At 39.8% G+C, this 17,924-nt stretch overlaps 1 protein-coding gene across 1 annotated transcript; it reads left to right on the forward strand.

Annotated features, from left to right (window-relative positions):
- Positions 1–7,835: 7,835 nt before the first annotated feature.
- Positions 7,836–13,042, forward strand: LOC121303603 (erythroblast NAD(P)(+)--arginine ADP-ribosyltransferase-like). Its single transcript, XM_041234385.1, has 4 exons — positions 7,836–7,913; positions 9,446–9,536; positions 10,696–11,353; positions 12,723–13,042. The coding sequence occupies exons 2-4, from the start codon at positions 9,459–9,461 to the stop codon at positions 12,746–12,748; spliced, it is 762 nt and encodes a 253-aa protein (XP_041090319.1). The 5' UTR covers positions 7,836–7,913; positions 9,446–9,458; the 3' UTR covers positions 12,749–13,042.
- The last annotated feature ends 4,882 nt before the right edge of the window (positions 13,043–17,924 follow it).

Consider the following 17,924-nt stretch of genomic DNA (forward strand, 5'->3'; position numbering starts at 1 on the left):
CTTGTACTTGATTTTACTCAGGGTTTCATTCCAACCGAGCTCTCAATTACTGAACTAGACCCTGATTTGAACTGATAATGTGCTTAATTAGTCCTTTTGACTTGTTTTCAGCTCTTGAACAGTTGCATATTTCAAGTTAGCCGTAACATTTGATAAGTAACTGCAACTGTTTAAGAGCTGAAAACAAGTAAAAAGATCCAATTAAGCAAATTATTAGTTCAATTCAGGGTCTAGTTCAGTAATTGAGCCACAGGGGGTCCCCAGGACCGAGTTTGAGAAGCCCTGGTCTAGTGCCTCACAGTGCACCCAAGGCGTGGTGATATTATCTCAAGATCTCACACACACACCATCCACCCACCCACCCTGGAGTGTGTTACTGCTTCATTAATGCAGTCATTAGGGTTATATTATGTTTATATACACACTCTATTGATTTAGATATTTGGGTTGGATACCGCGGGATCGTTACTGCAAAGCCAGTGGAACTTCATTGTTTCTCCGACCCGGCAAAGGAAGCGTTTGTCCCGGTTAACCACTCCCGTGATGATCAGCGCTGCCATGACAACCTATCAAATCACCCGCACAGGCCAGAACACTTTGAGGCATTTTTTAAATACAGGATTAATGTTTAGTTTCCACAAAATAACATCAATAAGATTGAGTTGAGCTGCCAGTGTGTAATAAACAAACCCTTAAATATCAGAGAATAGATACAGAGACAAGCCGTGGCACCAGCAAGAAGGGACAATGAAAGTGCCAGTTACAGTTTAAATATATAAAAAAAAAATACATGTGGGTATATTTTAATTAAAAAAAATCTATACCTCCATAATTCAGAGTATTTATCTAAATAATCTCACAGCTAATTCTTTACAAATTAATCATTTCTATATTTCTCGAGTGCTAAGTAATGTGGCGTTATAGTTTCTTAACATTAATGGATTTTAGAAATCATCTATGCTAGTCTGCCCCTCAAACAGTTTTAAATATAATTTAGGTTTATATGGCAGTTAGTATATAAATTAATTTTGAAATCAGGTCACATTTTGTAATTTAAATAGGTATGAGCTACCAAAACGTATTTTTGTTTCATATGGTTATTAATGTATTTATTTGATTAAACTTTAATCGAGGCTTTCATTTTATCTTCTTGAAGTCACCACAGCGCCTCGCGCCGCTCGGAACTTTCGCATTTTTAAATCCTAACGGTCTCTGCTCAGCTGAGTGGAATGTTCAGGAGCCGGTTGCCTAGCAGCGTCTCCCCCTCTTCTCTGCCCCGCCCTCTCTCCCTCTCTCGCTGCACAGGCTGGGAGTTCAGATTTAGCTTCGTTATATTATAGAGCGCAATTCTTTACTAACTTTTACAAACGAGCTGATTAGAGGCTTCGTGTTTTCAAGATGGTTCAGGTGCAGCCGGGCAGACTGACTGGAGCATCATTACAGGATACCGCACTGCGCTCGGCTTTGTGTGGCGGCTGATACACAAAATAACGAACGACTGTTAAAGAAATCCCATGTATTGCTTTTTAATGCTAAATATGGATCTGGTATTCTAAGTATTATCTACAGTTAATAATGCAGCTATATTCATATTCAGAATGTAATACAGTATTAAGACAGGGTCCAGTATTAGAAATCAATGTTCATTGACCATTCCCATACATTCTCTATATGTTTCCACATTGTGGTTGCAATCCACAGGCACAAGGGGCTCAGTGATGTTAACAACTAGAGCCCACAATTAACCAATATATTTAACGTAAAGAAATGGTTCATGTCTTTCTTTCTCATAGCTGCTTCTGTGTGTATACACCAGTGCTATTTATTGTGTGTAATTATCCATCTTGTCTAAGAATGTGCAGATTATGTATAAAAAGATATTTATGAGAGTGTGGCCGGCAATGAGGGCTCTCCCGTGTGATAGTTGACCGCGATGGTAAAACTACTAGACAGTTATGGTTGCGTATTAATGAGCAAGTATAAAAGTTACATTGGGAGAAAAGATATTCATTCACCACTATCTAGACATTTTTTAGATGCCAAACATTCAGCATCAGATTTTAAATTCTGTGGCATAAAAAAAATATTTCAAGCTGGCAGAGGTGGTAATCTCGATCAAAAACTAACTGTGATAAGCGATCGCTCTGTTTGCCGTATATTTTCTTTCTGTAAGAGGAGTGTTCTTGTGATCCCAAATAGAAAGCGACGAAACAGGTCGCCCTCCTTAATATAACCCGATAAAGAATAAGAACACCCCCCCAAGATGATTTACTGCAGCGTCAGGCATTGCAGGTTCAGTAGTGCACTGCAGTATTTAAAGCATGGCTATATGAGTAAGGATGGCCAAGCGGCCTAAGGCGTCACATTCATGTTGCAGTATCTTTGGAGGTGTGGGTTCAAATCCCACTTCTGACAAGGCCTTTCTGTTCATTTGTTTCTTAAACCATCAAACAAACGCATTGTATTTTGAATGCAGTTTTTTAGAGTGTGGTGCTAATAACGTCAATGTCACGGGTTCTATCCCCGTACGGGCCATGACTTTTCTTCTTTAAATAAACCAAAGCATTTGAAATGGTTCCAAATTAACACTCTTTAAAAAGAAATGAAGCAAATCGATATGAAGTACAACCAGTAATATCTCCGAACTCCTGAACTTTAAAAATGTACTAGCAATGAACACATACAAATAAAAAGAAAGGATACGCAGTGGGAAGGAATCGGGCCTGCGTGGGGAAACCCCAACAGATTTCTAGTCCATGGCCTTAACCACTCAGCCACAGCTACATGCTATCACAGGCATGTGTGAAAACATCCATATTTCTGTCAAAAGAAGCAAACCACACCCGCTGTTATGCTGTAGATGGCAGTATAGGCTAAATAATGAACCAAAGTCACATGCCTTTTTTGAAACTCTATCAGACTGTATAAGGCAATCACGCGTGGGAAAATGTAAATACAATATCCTTTCTGTCAACGTTCATAATAATGAACACATCTTTCAAAAATACTTAGCTATTTCACTGATCTTTTCAAAACGCCCATACACAAAAACAAAGTATATCTTTATTTCATCTGAAAAACGGACTTGCTTCATCATGGCTGCTGCCACAGCACTACGGCCACTCGAGTCTAGTGTGAGTGGACAACGCAGATAACAAGATCCTCAAAATATCACATGCCTAGAAAAAAAAAATATTATGATTACATTTATTTGTATAACAAAGTTTCACCCCAGATGAGACTCAAACCCACAATCTCTGGCTTAGGAGACTAGTGCCTTATCCATTAGACCACTAGGGTTGACATGACAAAAAGATTTGATAGTACTAAAGAAAGTGTGAACAATACTATCATGGTTTATTACATGTCCAACCCATCGGTGGTGTTCAAACAAAGCAAAGGGTTACACTGGGAAAGGGTTGTGCCTGTCAGTAAGTATTTTAAATTCATGTGGGATGAATTCAATATGCTGCGTATTTGCGCATTGGTAACCTTTTTCCATTAACTGATTTCCATTACATGAGAGTAGATGTTAAACTTCATGCTGATTTGAACTCGGCTCTCGCCAAGATAAGCACCAACGAAGACATAGCTTTACAGTAAATTAATGTGATCCATCTGCATCTCCATTATGATAATAATAATAATATGTGACATCACTCGTGTTACTTGTACCGCTGGTAAAATATAATCTACTGGACGTTGCCAGAAACACCTTTGATGACACAAAGTCATATGACACCAGCCCTAAGATTATTATTCCAGATTCCTTGTCGCTTAGAAACAAGAGCAGCCTCCCCTCCCTGCCTCAATACAAATAATTAGAATAACACTGTGTAACAATTTTTTTTTTTTTTGTTCCTGGGTAGTAAGTGTTATTTCCTAATTGCTTATGCCTCAAAAGTACAGAAAATGGCTATTATTCCCCACAAACTTTGCTTTTGTGACCAGGACAGTGATATTTCAATATATCACTATTTCCAATGGGAAAACGGGCAAATGTGTGTCTTTTCGTTCACATAAAGTCAGAAAAAAACAACATATGAATCCAAATTAACATGCATTTATACTAAAGGGATACAATAATGACTACAAAAGATTTAGAAGTGAGTAGTTTTTTGAGATTTACGATTATACTGTATTTACAGTATATAAGAATGATGATTTCTTACCCTGAGCAAAGAGTGCCAGTGTCCAGAGGAGGAGCCCCAGTGAAGCTATGCTCTCTGTGTGTCTCAGTGACTGTGAAAGGGCTCAACTGTCAGCTTTAAAACCCCTGAGCAATGGAGCAGTGTGGTTATTCTAGCTGTTGTGTAGAGCAGTGGGGCAGGCACAGGTAAGCAAAGCACCTTCCTTTATACAAATCCTGTCCCAGGCAGTTACATGAGATCTGAGCTGTGAGCACCAGTGGGGCTTCATAGGGTTGGGCCATTTTTACTGTTTTCTTCTATTTTTCCCCCAGTCAAAGCTCTCAGTATATCATTGCTGTCTAATCTGTGAGTCTGTCTAAACTGACAATAATGCTTCTGTTTGTGTCATTATATTGAGAATTAAAGGGTGTTTAGTGCCCTACCCCTAACCCTAGTGTTATACCTTCCCATGTGTTGCTACTGCTGTACAAGCAATGGACCTGTCAATTTTCTTGTCACTGTTCACATTTTGACAGCTTCTTCCTCTTCTAAATGTAACATCTACTTCACTGTCTTTCACAGACAGGGGCGGACTGGGACATAAATTCAGCCCTGGCATTTTACCAACACCAGCCCCCATCACCGTGCCCGCAGCTCCCACTCCCACGGGCTGCATACACAGTAATGCTGCTGACAAATAACATAGAAGGTACACTACAATAAAGCATTTCCCTACTTGTACTTTATTTGCCAGTGGAGGTGGGTTGTCGAGGATTTATTGCACACTCTACAAACCGGTTTCTCTGAGATGTCGGCTTCAGTGGCCAAGAGTTGCGTCGCACAGTGAAGAACTTATCTGAAGCAGCAGAAAGGAGCAGCAACTGTCTGTGGTTGACATGGAAAGATTCTGGATGGGGATTTCAAGCACAATAGAAAGAAAGCAATGCTGATGTACAGGTAAGTAAGCTGGGCTAAGCTGAGTGGGGGATGGAGGGGGGTGATGCTGGGACGCCAGAATCACTGTTGAGCCCTCTTGAGGTGTGGTGGGCTAGTCGACGAAACACAGAGGACAGAAGGTGCCCACTTGAAGACCCCAGAGATGTGCCCTACTTAGCTCTATCCAGATGGTTGTCATGCTGATGCGCTGGGGAGACCTCACTGCGTTGATCCCCAGAGCCAGCATCACAACCATTGTGTGTGCTGATGCGCTGGGGAGGCAAAATGAGCTGATGCCTAGAGCCAGAATTACACTTCAGCAATCAACACCAGCTGAAGGATAGCTACATCATCAGAGAGAGAAATGAGAAATATGGGTGTAATCTTTGACAGATATCTTTCATTTGAACCTTATATTAGAAAGATAACCAGTGTCCTTTTTCATTTAATAAATATTGCTAAACTAAGGTACTTTCTCTCCATGCAAGGTGCAGAGAGGTTGACGCATGCTTTTGTAACATCCAGACTAGATTACTGCAATGCTCTGTTCTCTGGTATTCCCAGATCAATCTTATCTTGACTGCAGCTTGTGCAGAACGCTGCTGCCAGGGTCTTAACAAGAAGTACGAGATATGATCACATGACCCTGGTACTGGCAGCCCTGCATTGGCTCCCTGTAAAGTTCAGGGTTGATTTTAAGGTTATGTTTATTACATACAAAGCATTAAATGGTTTAGCTCCCTCGTATTTAAATGATATTTTAATCCCATACACACATATACGACCACTGCGATCCCAGGACGCAGGACTGCTTATTGTCCCTAAGATTTTTAAAAAGAACATAGGAGGTAGAACATGTGGCTTTAGGGCTCCCGAACTATGGAATCAACTGGCGGTTTTTAAAACCCGATTGAAGACATATTGTTATAATCTATCCTTCTTATTTTAAATGGTATTACCTTGTATTGTACTGCATTTTATCTGTATAGTTTAGCATTTTTATATTTACTGTTGTTGTTTTTTGTGCTCAACAAAACATTGCTGTTTAATTGTGTTGTGAAGCGCCCGGTGACAGTTTATTGTGAAGGGCGCTTGTGGCGGAGTGTCCCGCCCCTTTGTTTATTAATGTTTTGATTAATGTGTTAATGTGACGCGAAAGCCGTCCGATATTATTATTATTATTATTATTATTATTATTATTATTATTATTATTATTATTATTATTATTATTATTATTATTATTATTATTGTTTGGCCGGATGAGCAAGACGTCGTCCGCCAGGTTATTGTTTTTATTTTTAAATACCTGTTGAGGATGCTTGACTGATCAGCTGCTGATTATTTAACGAGCTGACAGGCTTGCATCCTTATTAATCCCGTGCAGACTGTGGCTGAGGGGTAACAAGGTAATTTAATTAATAGCTAGTTAACCCCTCGGCCAGAATATCAAAGCCTGTAGCTGTCTGCGCTCAAGGTATAAGAGATGAGACCTAAGTTTAGGGGGAGGAGAAAGGAGAATAACAATTGCTACATGTGCTGGTCACGCAACCAGCATATTATTTGTTTACTATTTGTTTCTTTGGCTCTTGTGCCCGTTTGTTTTGTGTTTAAATATTTTGAGTATTGTTTAATAAAACCCTGGACACCTCAGCCTCTCAGTTTGCCCCGCCATTCCTCACTGTTTGGAGTCTGTGTTTCTGGTCTGACGTGAACACTTCAAGCCACCCTTTCACAGTGCTATATTAAATAAAGATAGATAGATTGATCTGCACTTTTTGTTCACAAATCTTTACTGCCATTCAAATATCGCCCAATTTACATTGTATACAGCCGAGTAATACGTTTCGATATGTATCCACAAAGGCTTTAACACAAACTCTTAAACTATTATTACTGTCACGTTTCTCTATGAACAATAACATGCAAAGTTAACTCCACAAGGCCCATTCCTGTAGCAAATACTCTGGTTAGCTGTGTTTATTTCCCATCTCTCACTTTAGCCTTTAACTGCTTCTGCTGCTGCTGCTGCTGTGTACCGGATGGATGGATGTTTTAAATTAGCGGGGATGAGAGAGAGAGAGAGAAAACAAACCAGCAGCACTGCTACTACTAGAAACTAAACGCAGTGGAAGCTAACAAACTGAATACGAATGCGATCAGACTGCAGGCAAAACAAAATGCAGGTTCAACTAGAATCAGGAGAGAGCAATGCTGCACAATGCTGTTTGTAACTCAGCTCATATAGGAGGGTAAAAAACAACAATGAAACAACTTTATTTGGTAATTCGTGTATGATGTTTTTTCATAAGCAGTGCATGGTGCATAGGCAGCGCAGTGGCGGTTAGTGCTGTTGCCTGCCTGCCTGACTCACAACCCCAGTGTCCTGGGTTCGATTTCTCATCTTGGTGCAGGGGTCTATCTCTTTCTCTGGGTGTCTGTGTATGGAGATAGGATTTATTTAGCATTTAGTCATCATTTACGCTACACAAAATCTCCATGTTTGCTATGTGTGGACTTTCTTTCCAAGTGCAAAAAATGTCAAAACTGAACTTTAAAAGATAAAGATTCCTGATACTTGCTCTTTGGCAAAAGCTCCATATTGTAAACCCCTCCTATATAACACCCCTGCACTTGGTCACCACACAATGGCTGGCTTTCATTAGTATTAAAATATCTTCTTCCTGGGACAGTGAAACACACAGACACATGCAAAGAGAGGGGTCTGTAGTTTTGCATATTCGGGAGGGTCTATATTATAAAGTATAAGAGCAAATAATCTGAGTGGAACTCAACTTACCCCTTGAGTGTTTGAAGAGACAGGCTGCTGGGCTGCATTACAGTTGACAGGTAAGTGCAATTCCAAACTCCGCAGAGACATGCTACAGCAGTGGTTCTCAACCCTGGTCCTGGAGTCCTTCCCCACTGCCTGCCTGCCTTGCTGTTTTTTATTCCAATCAAGCTGCTCTCAGTTACTTCATTGAACTAACAATTTGCTTAATTTGAGTTTGTTTTATTGTGCAGCTTGGGGGTGGCTAGCCCTGGTCCTGGAGGTCTGGTGACCCTCCTGGTTTTTGTTCCAACCATGCCCTAAATTACTTAACTAGACCAATTATTACCAATTATTGGATCAATTAAGTAATTTAGGGCACAGTTACAACAAAAGCCAGGAGGGGCACCGCTGGCCTCCGGGACCAGGGCTGGGCACCGCTGGCCTCCGGGACCAGGGCTGGGCACCGCTGCCGTTACTTTATATAAAGTTGGACCATTTAAGTTCCTCATACAATTTTTTTTAATACTTACCATGAAATCTCTCCCAAGTGTTTAAATAATTCAAAAACTCAGATTAGGAAATGACGAGTTCAGTGAAGTAATTGAGAGCAGCTCAGTGGTTGAAACAAAAAGCAGCAGGGCAGGCGGGAAGGGAGTGGGGCAGGCAGGGAGGGAGGCAGGGAGGGAGGCAAGCAATCAAGCAGGCGGATGGGAGGCAGGCAGGCAGGCAGGGAGGCAGGCGTGCGGGAGGAAGGCAGGCAGGCAGGCAGGCAGGGAGGCAGGCGGGGGGGGAGGCAGGCAGGCAGGCATGCAGGTGGGAAGGCAGGGGGGCAGGCAGGGGGGCAGGCAGGCAGGCAGGCAAAAGGAAGGCAGGCAGGCAAGCAGGCAGGCAGGGCAGGGAGGCAGGCAGGCAGGGAGGCAGGCAGGCAGGCGGGAAGGCAGGCGGGCAGGCAAGCAGGGAGGGAGGCAGGCAAGCAGAGAGGCAGGCAGGCAGGCAGGAAGGCAGGCGTGCAGGCAAGCAGGGAGGGAGGCAGGCAAGCAGGGAGGCAGGCAGGGAGGCAGGCAGGCAGCAGGCAGGCAGGCAGGCAGGGGGGGGGGGGGGGGGGGTTGGGTTTACTCCGCAGAGTTTTACAAAATACGGGGTTTGAAGTTTTCTGTTTTTCTTTTTGATCACTATTATGATGTCCATATACAACTAAAGTAGCTGATTATTTTTTAATTTTTTAATTCGTTTTTAGCATTACAGGGTTCCACACTCTAAATGAATAGGAAAATATTGAATCATATTATATAATTTATAGTACATTTGATAATTTCAAGGCTTAAAAACAACCATTGATTACAGGTTTAAAAGGGAGAGAGAGATTGAAAATAAACACTCAAAACTTGCCTCTGTTTTCTCTTTCTTTCTCTTTTCTTCCTTTGTGCACTGATTAATCTACCAGTTAATCAAGTAAAGCCCATATATTTTGATTGAGCGACGGCCCTTCTTTCTTTCTTTCTTTCTTTCTTTCTTTCTTTCTTTCTTTCTTTCTTTCTTTCTTTCTTTCTTCTAAAATCTATACATATGGTCAATATATACATGTTCCTAAGAGTATCTAAACTAACAGGACAGTGAAGAAGATGGTTGCATCCCTCTTGAAATTCTGCTTCCTTCTCCTATTGGCCGCTCAGTGTGTGGCCCCTCAGGCCCCTAAACCGGTAAGTTTGTAATTTCCCTTTAGTGTTCAATTTACCACATTAAAAAATAATAGCTTAATAACACAATACAGTACAAACGGGAACTGTCTTCAGTGCTAAACTAAGAGCCAGTTTATCTAAGAGCAAGTACTATATTTTTATATAGTCAAATATATATATAGTCAAACTTGTTTACAACATCCCTGGTATATAACGAACACTCTGATATAATGTATCTGTATCATGGGCTCAAATAAATATTGTATTAAATCCTTTTTAAAAAGCTTGTTTATTGCATACTCTTATAGTACATGCTTGCTGTTATTACGCACGCACCACGATGGCACGCAGCACGTCTGTGTGGCGGGTATTACGTGCTTGCTGCTTGAGCGTTGCTCTTGATTACAGTACATGTGCTGTATTAACATGGCGAGCACTAAACGAGTGTCTATCTTACCCAAGGATAAACTCTACATTATCAGTGAAATCAAAAAGGGACGAAAGCAGGCACAATTATGTAGTGAACTGGGGTTGTCAAAAAGCACAGTGAATACGATATGGAAAAGTCGGGAGAAAATCAAGTCAGTGATTGATTCTTTAGTATGTGCACCTGCCTGTAAATGGCTGCGCACTTCGATGTACGTTGAATTAGAAGACACACTTCTCAAGTGGTTTAAACAATAAAGAGATGCATTAGTACAATTAGTACACACAAGCGATTGATGTTGTTAAACTCCAAACTCTGCAGAGACATGCTACAGCAATGGTTCTCAACCCTGATCCTGGAGTACTTCCCCCTGAGATCAGTTCATGGACTCAGTAGTTAAACTTGAAGAGCGAAAGTTTAAAAATATCTTGTTGACACCAGATCTGTGTTAGTCCTCCGACAGTGGAACAGGTCTGGTTAGCTTCACTGTGTGGGGCTTGCAGTGTGACAGAAAGCTGGCAGCTTGACTTGACAGCGTGAAGCACGTTTTTGTTTCGGTGGACTCTTGAGTGTGCTTGTCTGTCCCCAGCCAAGTCACTGTGGGGTTGCAGCAGTGGTGATTCCAAAAAAAAACAAAAAAAAAAACAACTTGTCTGTTTATCCAAGTAGGAGATTTTGTGATCATTGTGACTTTTTCCACTGCTCAAAATGTACTGTCCATGAACGGCAGCCATTTTGTTTTTCTATTTTCAGAATTCTCCAATAGTGATGGACTTCGCAAAACAGTCCCTAGATAATCAATATAAAGGCTGCAGAGACAAAATGTTACAAAAAGTTCAAAAGGTTTACCTGCTTAGAGAACTGAAACAGAACCCAAAATTTAATTCCGCCTGGTCCAACGCAAAATCGGCAATGAAATCCAAATCTCTGGGATATCTGACTCTAGAACAAGCCACTGCCATCTACGCTTACACAATGCCAGGCGTTTACAGTGACTTCAACAAAGCAGTCAGAAACGGAGGCGAAAAGAATTACAAGGCGTTCCCGTTCAAGGCGCTGCATTTTTACTTAACCGATGCCCTGAAGAAGCTGAAAACCAAATTTAAAAACTGTTATAATGTGTACAGGGGCGTTTCCAAGCCCACAAGCGTGGGCAAGGGTAAAGTTGTTCGCTTTGGACAGTTCACCTCCACTTCACGAAGCCTACAAAAAGCCAAGAATTTTGGATCCGCAACAATTTTCCACATGGTCACATGCCAGGGCGCACCGATTCAAAGTTATTCAATGTTCCCACCTGAAAACGAGGTACTGGTGCCGCCATTCGAGAGGTTCCGAGTGGAGGGCATCAACGGGCATCAAATCAGACTGACACCACTGCCAAAAACCACAAGCATTTACAACTGCCTGGCAGGTAAGGAGAGAGATGTGGCGGCAGGCCATCTGGCTCAAAAACGCAGGAAGTTTAGTTCGACCTTTAACTCTTGATTGCAGACTTCCAAGTGGCATATCCAGTAAAGGCACTCTGCTGGAGTGCAGGATGCGCCCTGTAGGAGATCACTGATTCCAATCCGGGGCTATGCCATTGCCGGCTGAAGCTAGGAGGTCCCAGGGGGTGGCAAATTGACCAAGTGTAGCAGGCCTTATCTTGCGTTTATTTTCTAAATAGATTCAAGAACAATAATAAAAAATAAGTACTAAAAACAAAGCTTTCCCACTACATATCACAGTATACAAACACAATAACAATGATATGTACAATAAGTAAACCAATTTATAAATAATAATAATATCCAGACAAAGAGCGATGTGGAAAAACAACCTCCCTACGCCAGGTACATTACAAACTGGGCATTAGGTCATTACAGTGACAGCGGTATCTTAGATTACTCGATTGACTTCACAGCTGGCTTGCAGTGTGAAAGAAAGCAGGCAGCTCCACTTGACAGCTTGAAGCACGTTGTTATTTCGGAGGACTGAAGCTTGAGTACGCTTGTCTTTGGCAAGCTGTTTTAACATTTAATCCTCAATTGCTGATATCAGAAATTTTAATAGTGATATCAGTAATGATATCTTTTTTTTTTTATCAACAACTCTCAGTGTTATTTTTTGATACCAAAAATAGAATTATTGATATTGGAAATACATTTGTGGATGTCAAAAATAGAATTGTTGATATCAAAAATAGTATTGTTGATATCAAAAATACAATTGTTGATATCTAAAACAGTATTGCTGATATCAGAAATACAATTGTTGATATCAAAAATAGCACCTTTTATTTTGATATCAACAATTGTATTTCCGATAAACAATTCTACTTTTGATATCAAGAACACGATTACAATACTGGTATGAAAAATGCCATTCTTGATATCAATAATAAATTTCTTGATATCTGAAATGCCATTCTTGATATCTGAAATGCCATTCGTGATATCATTAATACCACTCTTAATATCAGCAATTGAGGATTAAATGTTAAAACGCCTCGTCATACTTGTCTCTCTTCGTCTCTTCAAGCTCAGTCACTGCAAGGGGAGGGGGAGGGTTGAAGCTGTCAGACAGGCTCTTTAAAAGTAATTGGGCATTCCAAATTGGGGCGAAAACGGGGGTAAAATGATTGCTGATTCCAAATAAAACAAAAATGTCAACTAGCAATTGCATTCGTTTTGCAGTTTTTGTTTGAGAAAGCTTAGCATTGCTTGAACAGTTTTTGCATGAAGATAGTCTGTGTTTCACATTGCTACCCACTTGTCATTTATTTCTCTTTTTCATTGCAGTGCATAAAGGAAAGAAACACGGGTGATGTCAGAGTTGAGTCTACAGTCACGTGACACGAATCATGTGACCAACACAAGCTGAGCAATACAGATATTCAATCTAAATTCATTCATTGTGGGCCATTTGCTGTGCGCTATATAAACCATTTCAAATAGATGGAGAGACACATTGACTTTTTTTTTTTTTTTTTTGCTTTTTTAAGTCAAAGACTCGGCACCTTTTATAACAGCAAAGCTACATTCAGAAATACAGGGTCCGTGTTTCAATGTTCAGAACATGAAAAAGTAACAAAAAAAAAAAAGAAAAAGCACTGTATGGACTCTCTCTCTCTCCGTGACTTTTGATGTGGTCTTCCTTCGTTTTCTTTCTGCAATAAAACAGCTTTTTGAGCATCATTCAAAAATCACTTGTGCGTCTGTGTGGAGTTACTACTTTAACTGTAGAGCATAATCTGGCTTTCATGCACTTCAGGGGTGGGAATATGACTCCTATTGAACAGCATCTTCAATGAGAACCCCCATTACATAATATTCAATGAGACTCCCCTATTGCACAACAGCTTCAATGAGACCCCCATTACATAACATTCAATGAGACTCCCATCGCACAGCAGTTTCAATGAGACTCCCATCGCACAGCAGTTTCTATAAAACTCCTATTGCACAGCAGCTTCAATGAGAACCCCCATTACATAATATTCAATGAGACTCCCCATTACACAGCAGCTTCAATGATACTCCCATCGCACAACAGTTTCAATGAGACTCCCATCGCACAGCAGTTTCTATAAAACTCCTATTGCACAGCAGCTTCAATGAGACTCCCCATTACACAGCAGCTTCAATGAGACTCCCCATTACACAACAGTTTCAATGAGACTCCCATCGCACAGCAGTTTCTATAAAACTCCTATTGCACAGCAGCTTCAATGAGACTCCTCATTACACAGCAGTTTCAATGAGACTGCAGTACACTAAATTCTTCTTAACTTATTAAAAAAAAATAAAAAATAGGGCTTTTATTTAAAATGCTGCAGTTATTAAAATGAGCTGTTTCACAGAAATTACCTGCAGTTGAAACCAGTTTTACTATCGGCAATCGTACAATCATCCATTCAATAATCTCTTCAATATTCATACACACTTTGTATCAGTATTCAAATAAGCATTAACTGCAGGTATCTTTCTTTTCTCCTATGTTATAGCTCCAATACTGAAATACACCAAAGAGACGGGACTGTAGTTTTGCATACCCGGGACTGGGCGGGGGTGATTGAAGAGGAATTCAACTCACCCCCTGGCTCTGGAGTGCCACAAACAGACCCTCCTGGTTTTGTTTTACCCAGACCCCCTTAATAAATGAACTGATTGAATGAATTTTCAATTGATTCAAAGATATTTGACGATTAAAGATGCCTTGAAAACAACAAGCTGCAAGACTGAATTAGGCAACAATTAGACTGAAGCCAGAAGGAAATGAATCAGGGGAGATCAATGCTGCACAGTGTCGATTGTTAAATCAATCAACATGTATATGAGGGTAAAAAGAAACAATTTATTTTAGTAATTAGAGTTTGATTAACATATCAAAACATGTTTAAAGGGACGTCGTCACAGGGTGATTATCAAAAATAAAAACTCAAAACCAGAAGCCCTGATTTTATATATATATATATATATATATATATATATATATATATATATATATATATTTTTTTTTTTTCTAAGAGTATCTAAACTAACAGCCTGTCTGTCTGTGTGTCTGTGTGTGTCTGTCTGTCTGTGTGTCTGTCTGTGTCTCTGCTGGATTTTGTTCCAACTGAGGAGTTTACTTCATTGATCCGTTAATTGAACTAAAGCAATTTGCTGAATTGAACATGTTTTATAATTGTTTAGCTTGGGAGATTTCAAGGATATTTTGTGATCACATCCTCATGATTTATGCAACGGCACAAAATCTGCTCTCCATGAGTGGCAGCCATTTTGTTTTTCTATTTTCAGAATTATATCCCGAATTCTCCAATACTGATGGACCTTGCAGAACAATCCCTGGATGATGAATATAAAGGTTGCAGACGCAAAATGTTCCAAAAAGTGTGAAATGTTTATCTGAAGAGAATTGAAACACTATATGTGACGACACTCGTGTTACTAGTGGCGCTGGATTTTGGAGATACGGAGGTGAAAGTTCAGGACCTGGAAGGCCGAGATGCTTCTGGTTTTCATTCCAGCTCAGCTCTTAATCACCTAATTGCCGTGATTGGAACCCCTTAACCTTTCTTTCCTGGGACCGATACAAACGGTTAAATTGTTCCAATCAAGAACTCTGACCTATACCATCCTATACCATCAATGTGTATAACATCAACGCATCAATATGTTAAATTATAGGGCAATAAAAACAACTGGCCTATACCAGAGGTCCCCAAATAAAGTTTGGTTTTATCATAGTGCTGATGTAGAGAAACCATGCTATAGGAATGGGTAATTATATATTTCATCTTTACATTCAAACGTTTCACTTCAAAATTTGAAAAGTACATTTTAAGTACCAGCTTTTAAACAGTCAGAACTATAGTCTCAAATAACAAAAGTCTTCACTCTAACCAGGAAGCACACTGCTCCCTTATTGCAGGAGATCGCTTCAGAAACAAACGAGCGAGCGTTGACACTAAGCAGTTTTATTTCACAGAAGAATTACCCGTAGAGGGGGAAAAAAAGGTGAAGATTGCATGTTTGTCAAAGGTATACTAAATAGAATATTTAGGGTTTTATTACACAGGAGAGTTACCCGTAAAGGTAAAGTTCCGGCCCATTTCCACCTCTGAGTCCAGTTATTAATATATTTCCTAGCAGACACCCCCTTTCTCCAGGGCAACTCACAGTTATTACAAGATATCACTTTTTTTTTACATACAGTTACCCATTTATAGGATCGGGTCTACATGCATTATACGCTACCATTGTACATTCACACTGGTACCATTATATCGTAAATCCAGTGGTACAAGTACCGGGGGACATTGTTATCGGGATTGCTGCAAAAAAACCTGCCCCTCGATGGATCCAATCCTGTATTCATCAAGTCTATATGCCTTACACAACACCTGCACCCGGAGACTTGACGTCAATTTCCATTGCTATGCAGATGATCTCAATTACATTGATCCCTTAAACCAGGTGACACCTCAACGACAAATATCCTTACCACCTGTCAGGCTGATAATAAACAATGGGGGTCAATGATTCATTATTAAACTCTGATAAAACACAGGTGATGCTATTAGGATCAAATTAAACAATACAAATTCAGATGCTTCTGCAGCTGGCAGCTTTCCATTCAAGTTTGAGGTCTGAAATGAGAAATATGGGTGTAATCTTTGACAGATATCTTTCATTTGAACCTTATATTAGAAAGATAACCAAAGTGTCCTTTTTCATTTAAGAAATATTGCTAAGCTAAGGTACTTTCTCAACATGCAAGGTGCATAGAGGTTGATGCATGCTTTTATAACATCCAGACTAGATTACTGCAATGCTCTGTTCTCTGGTATTCCCAGATCAATCTTATCTCGACTGCAGCTTGTGCAGAACGCTGCTGCCAAGGTCTTAACACGAAGTATGAGATATGAGCACTGCACTCTTCTCCATCTACGCACCAACTTCATTTCCATTCCACCCCGCTGTTGTTCTCCGTCACCTGTCCTTTTTATTTTTCCCATTAATCCGTGAAATCTCTGCAACACCTATTCCCAGTCTATATAAATTAGTAATCAAACAGGCTCTTAACAGGGGTCATAGAAAGATGAAAGGGGAAATACAGACAATACTTAACACGTAGTAACGCACCTGGAAGCAATAGCCAAGCGCAGTTCTAATTCAACAAGTCAAATTGGAGAGAATCTCTCTCCTGCAGACACATCAATAAAACAATTACCCACCCCATTCAACTCTATGGTTATTAAATCATTTTAAAAGTCACGCAGGTGACAAAATCTTGTATATGAAGTGTATATGAAGTGATTAAACAACAAACACAATAACAAATATATAGTTGTAATCGTATCAAGTATACTCTTCTCTTAAATTCTATCTGGAGTGGACTGCTGCAGTTGTCAGATTTCTAATATTTTACTTAATTAACCAAAGTAGCCCATTAACACAAGTGACTAACACAAACAAGCAAGTAAATTAACAAATTGGTTTTCCAAAACTTTGAATTGGGATAAAAAATTATCCGGATTTTGTAATCCTAAATATTCTGATCGAGATTAGTTTTATCCCGATCATTTTGATCCTTTTTTTTTAGAAAACGTTGCTGTTGGATTACATTTATCCAGATAACAAAAAATCAGGATCAGGACATCTGGATTTTGAAAGAGGTCTCATAGTTCAGAGGCTTTTCCATTGCAGATAGCATATGTACGCCTATAGCCTACAGATGTCACAGTGCTAAATGTATATGTTTATTTACAGTATTTGTCAGTGAAAACAAATCTAAATAAAAACTGACAATTTATATAAACAAATAAGTAGCCTAAATGAATACAGGAACTCAATTATAACAAGGAAACTTCGGAAAAACAAAATATCCTACTGAAATATCAAAACAGCCTTTTAGGAGAATTAAAATTTCTCCTCTGCAAGACGCATTTCAACAGATGCTTGCCTTCATGGTAGTATCTTTGCTTTGAATGCACAACCCAACTGTGGGACCTTACAGAGACAGATGTATTTAATCTGAAATCACGTGAACCACTTTTATTGCACACAGATGGACTCCATTTAACTCATTGTGTGGATTCTGAAGGCAGCTGGTTACACCTGAGCTTATTTAGAAGGGTCACAGCAAAGGGGGTGAATACTTATCTAATGAAGACTCTTCAGGTTTTTATTTTTCATTGATTTGTTTTTTCATATTTCATATTGATTTAGTAACTTGAACTCTTGTTGTAGTCTGGTTGTTTCCTTGAGATGTGATGTCATAAACAGCTAAACCACAATTTACTGGTATTAGTGGTTTTGTTATATGACTAGACAATGAAGAAAAGTTACAAGACCCAATTGATTAAAAATATAATAAACTTGACATTCGTGTGTCTGTGCGGGAAATCGAATGCATGGCTGTGCTTTTTATTTGATTTTTATACTGCAGTTGCAGCCAGATTTGTATTATTTTGGTGTAATACATGTGTGTGTGTT

The sequence above is a fragment of the Polyodon spathula genome, chromosome 34, assembly GCF_017654505.1.
Source record: "Polyodon spathula isolate WHYD16114869_AA chromosome 34, ASM1765450v1, whole genome shotgun sequence".
Classification (NCBI taxonomy): domain Eukaryota; kingdom Metazoa; phylum Chordata; class Actinopteri; order Acipenseriformes; family Polyodontidae; genus Polyodon; species Polyodon spathula.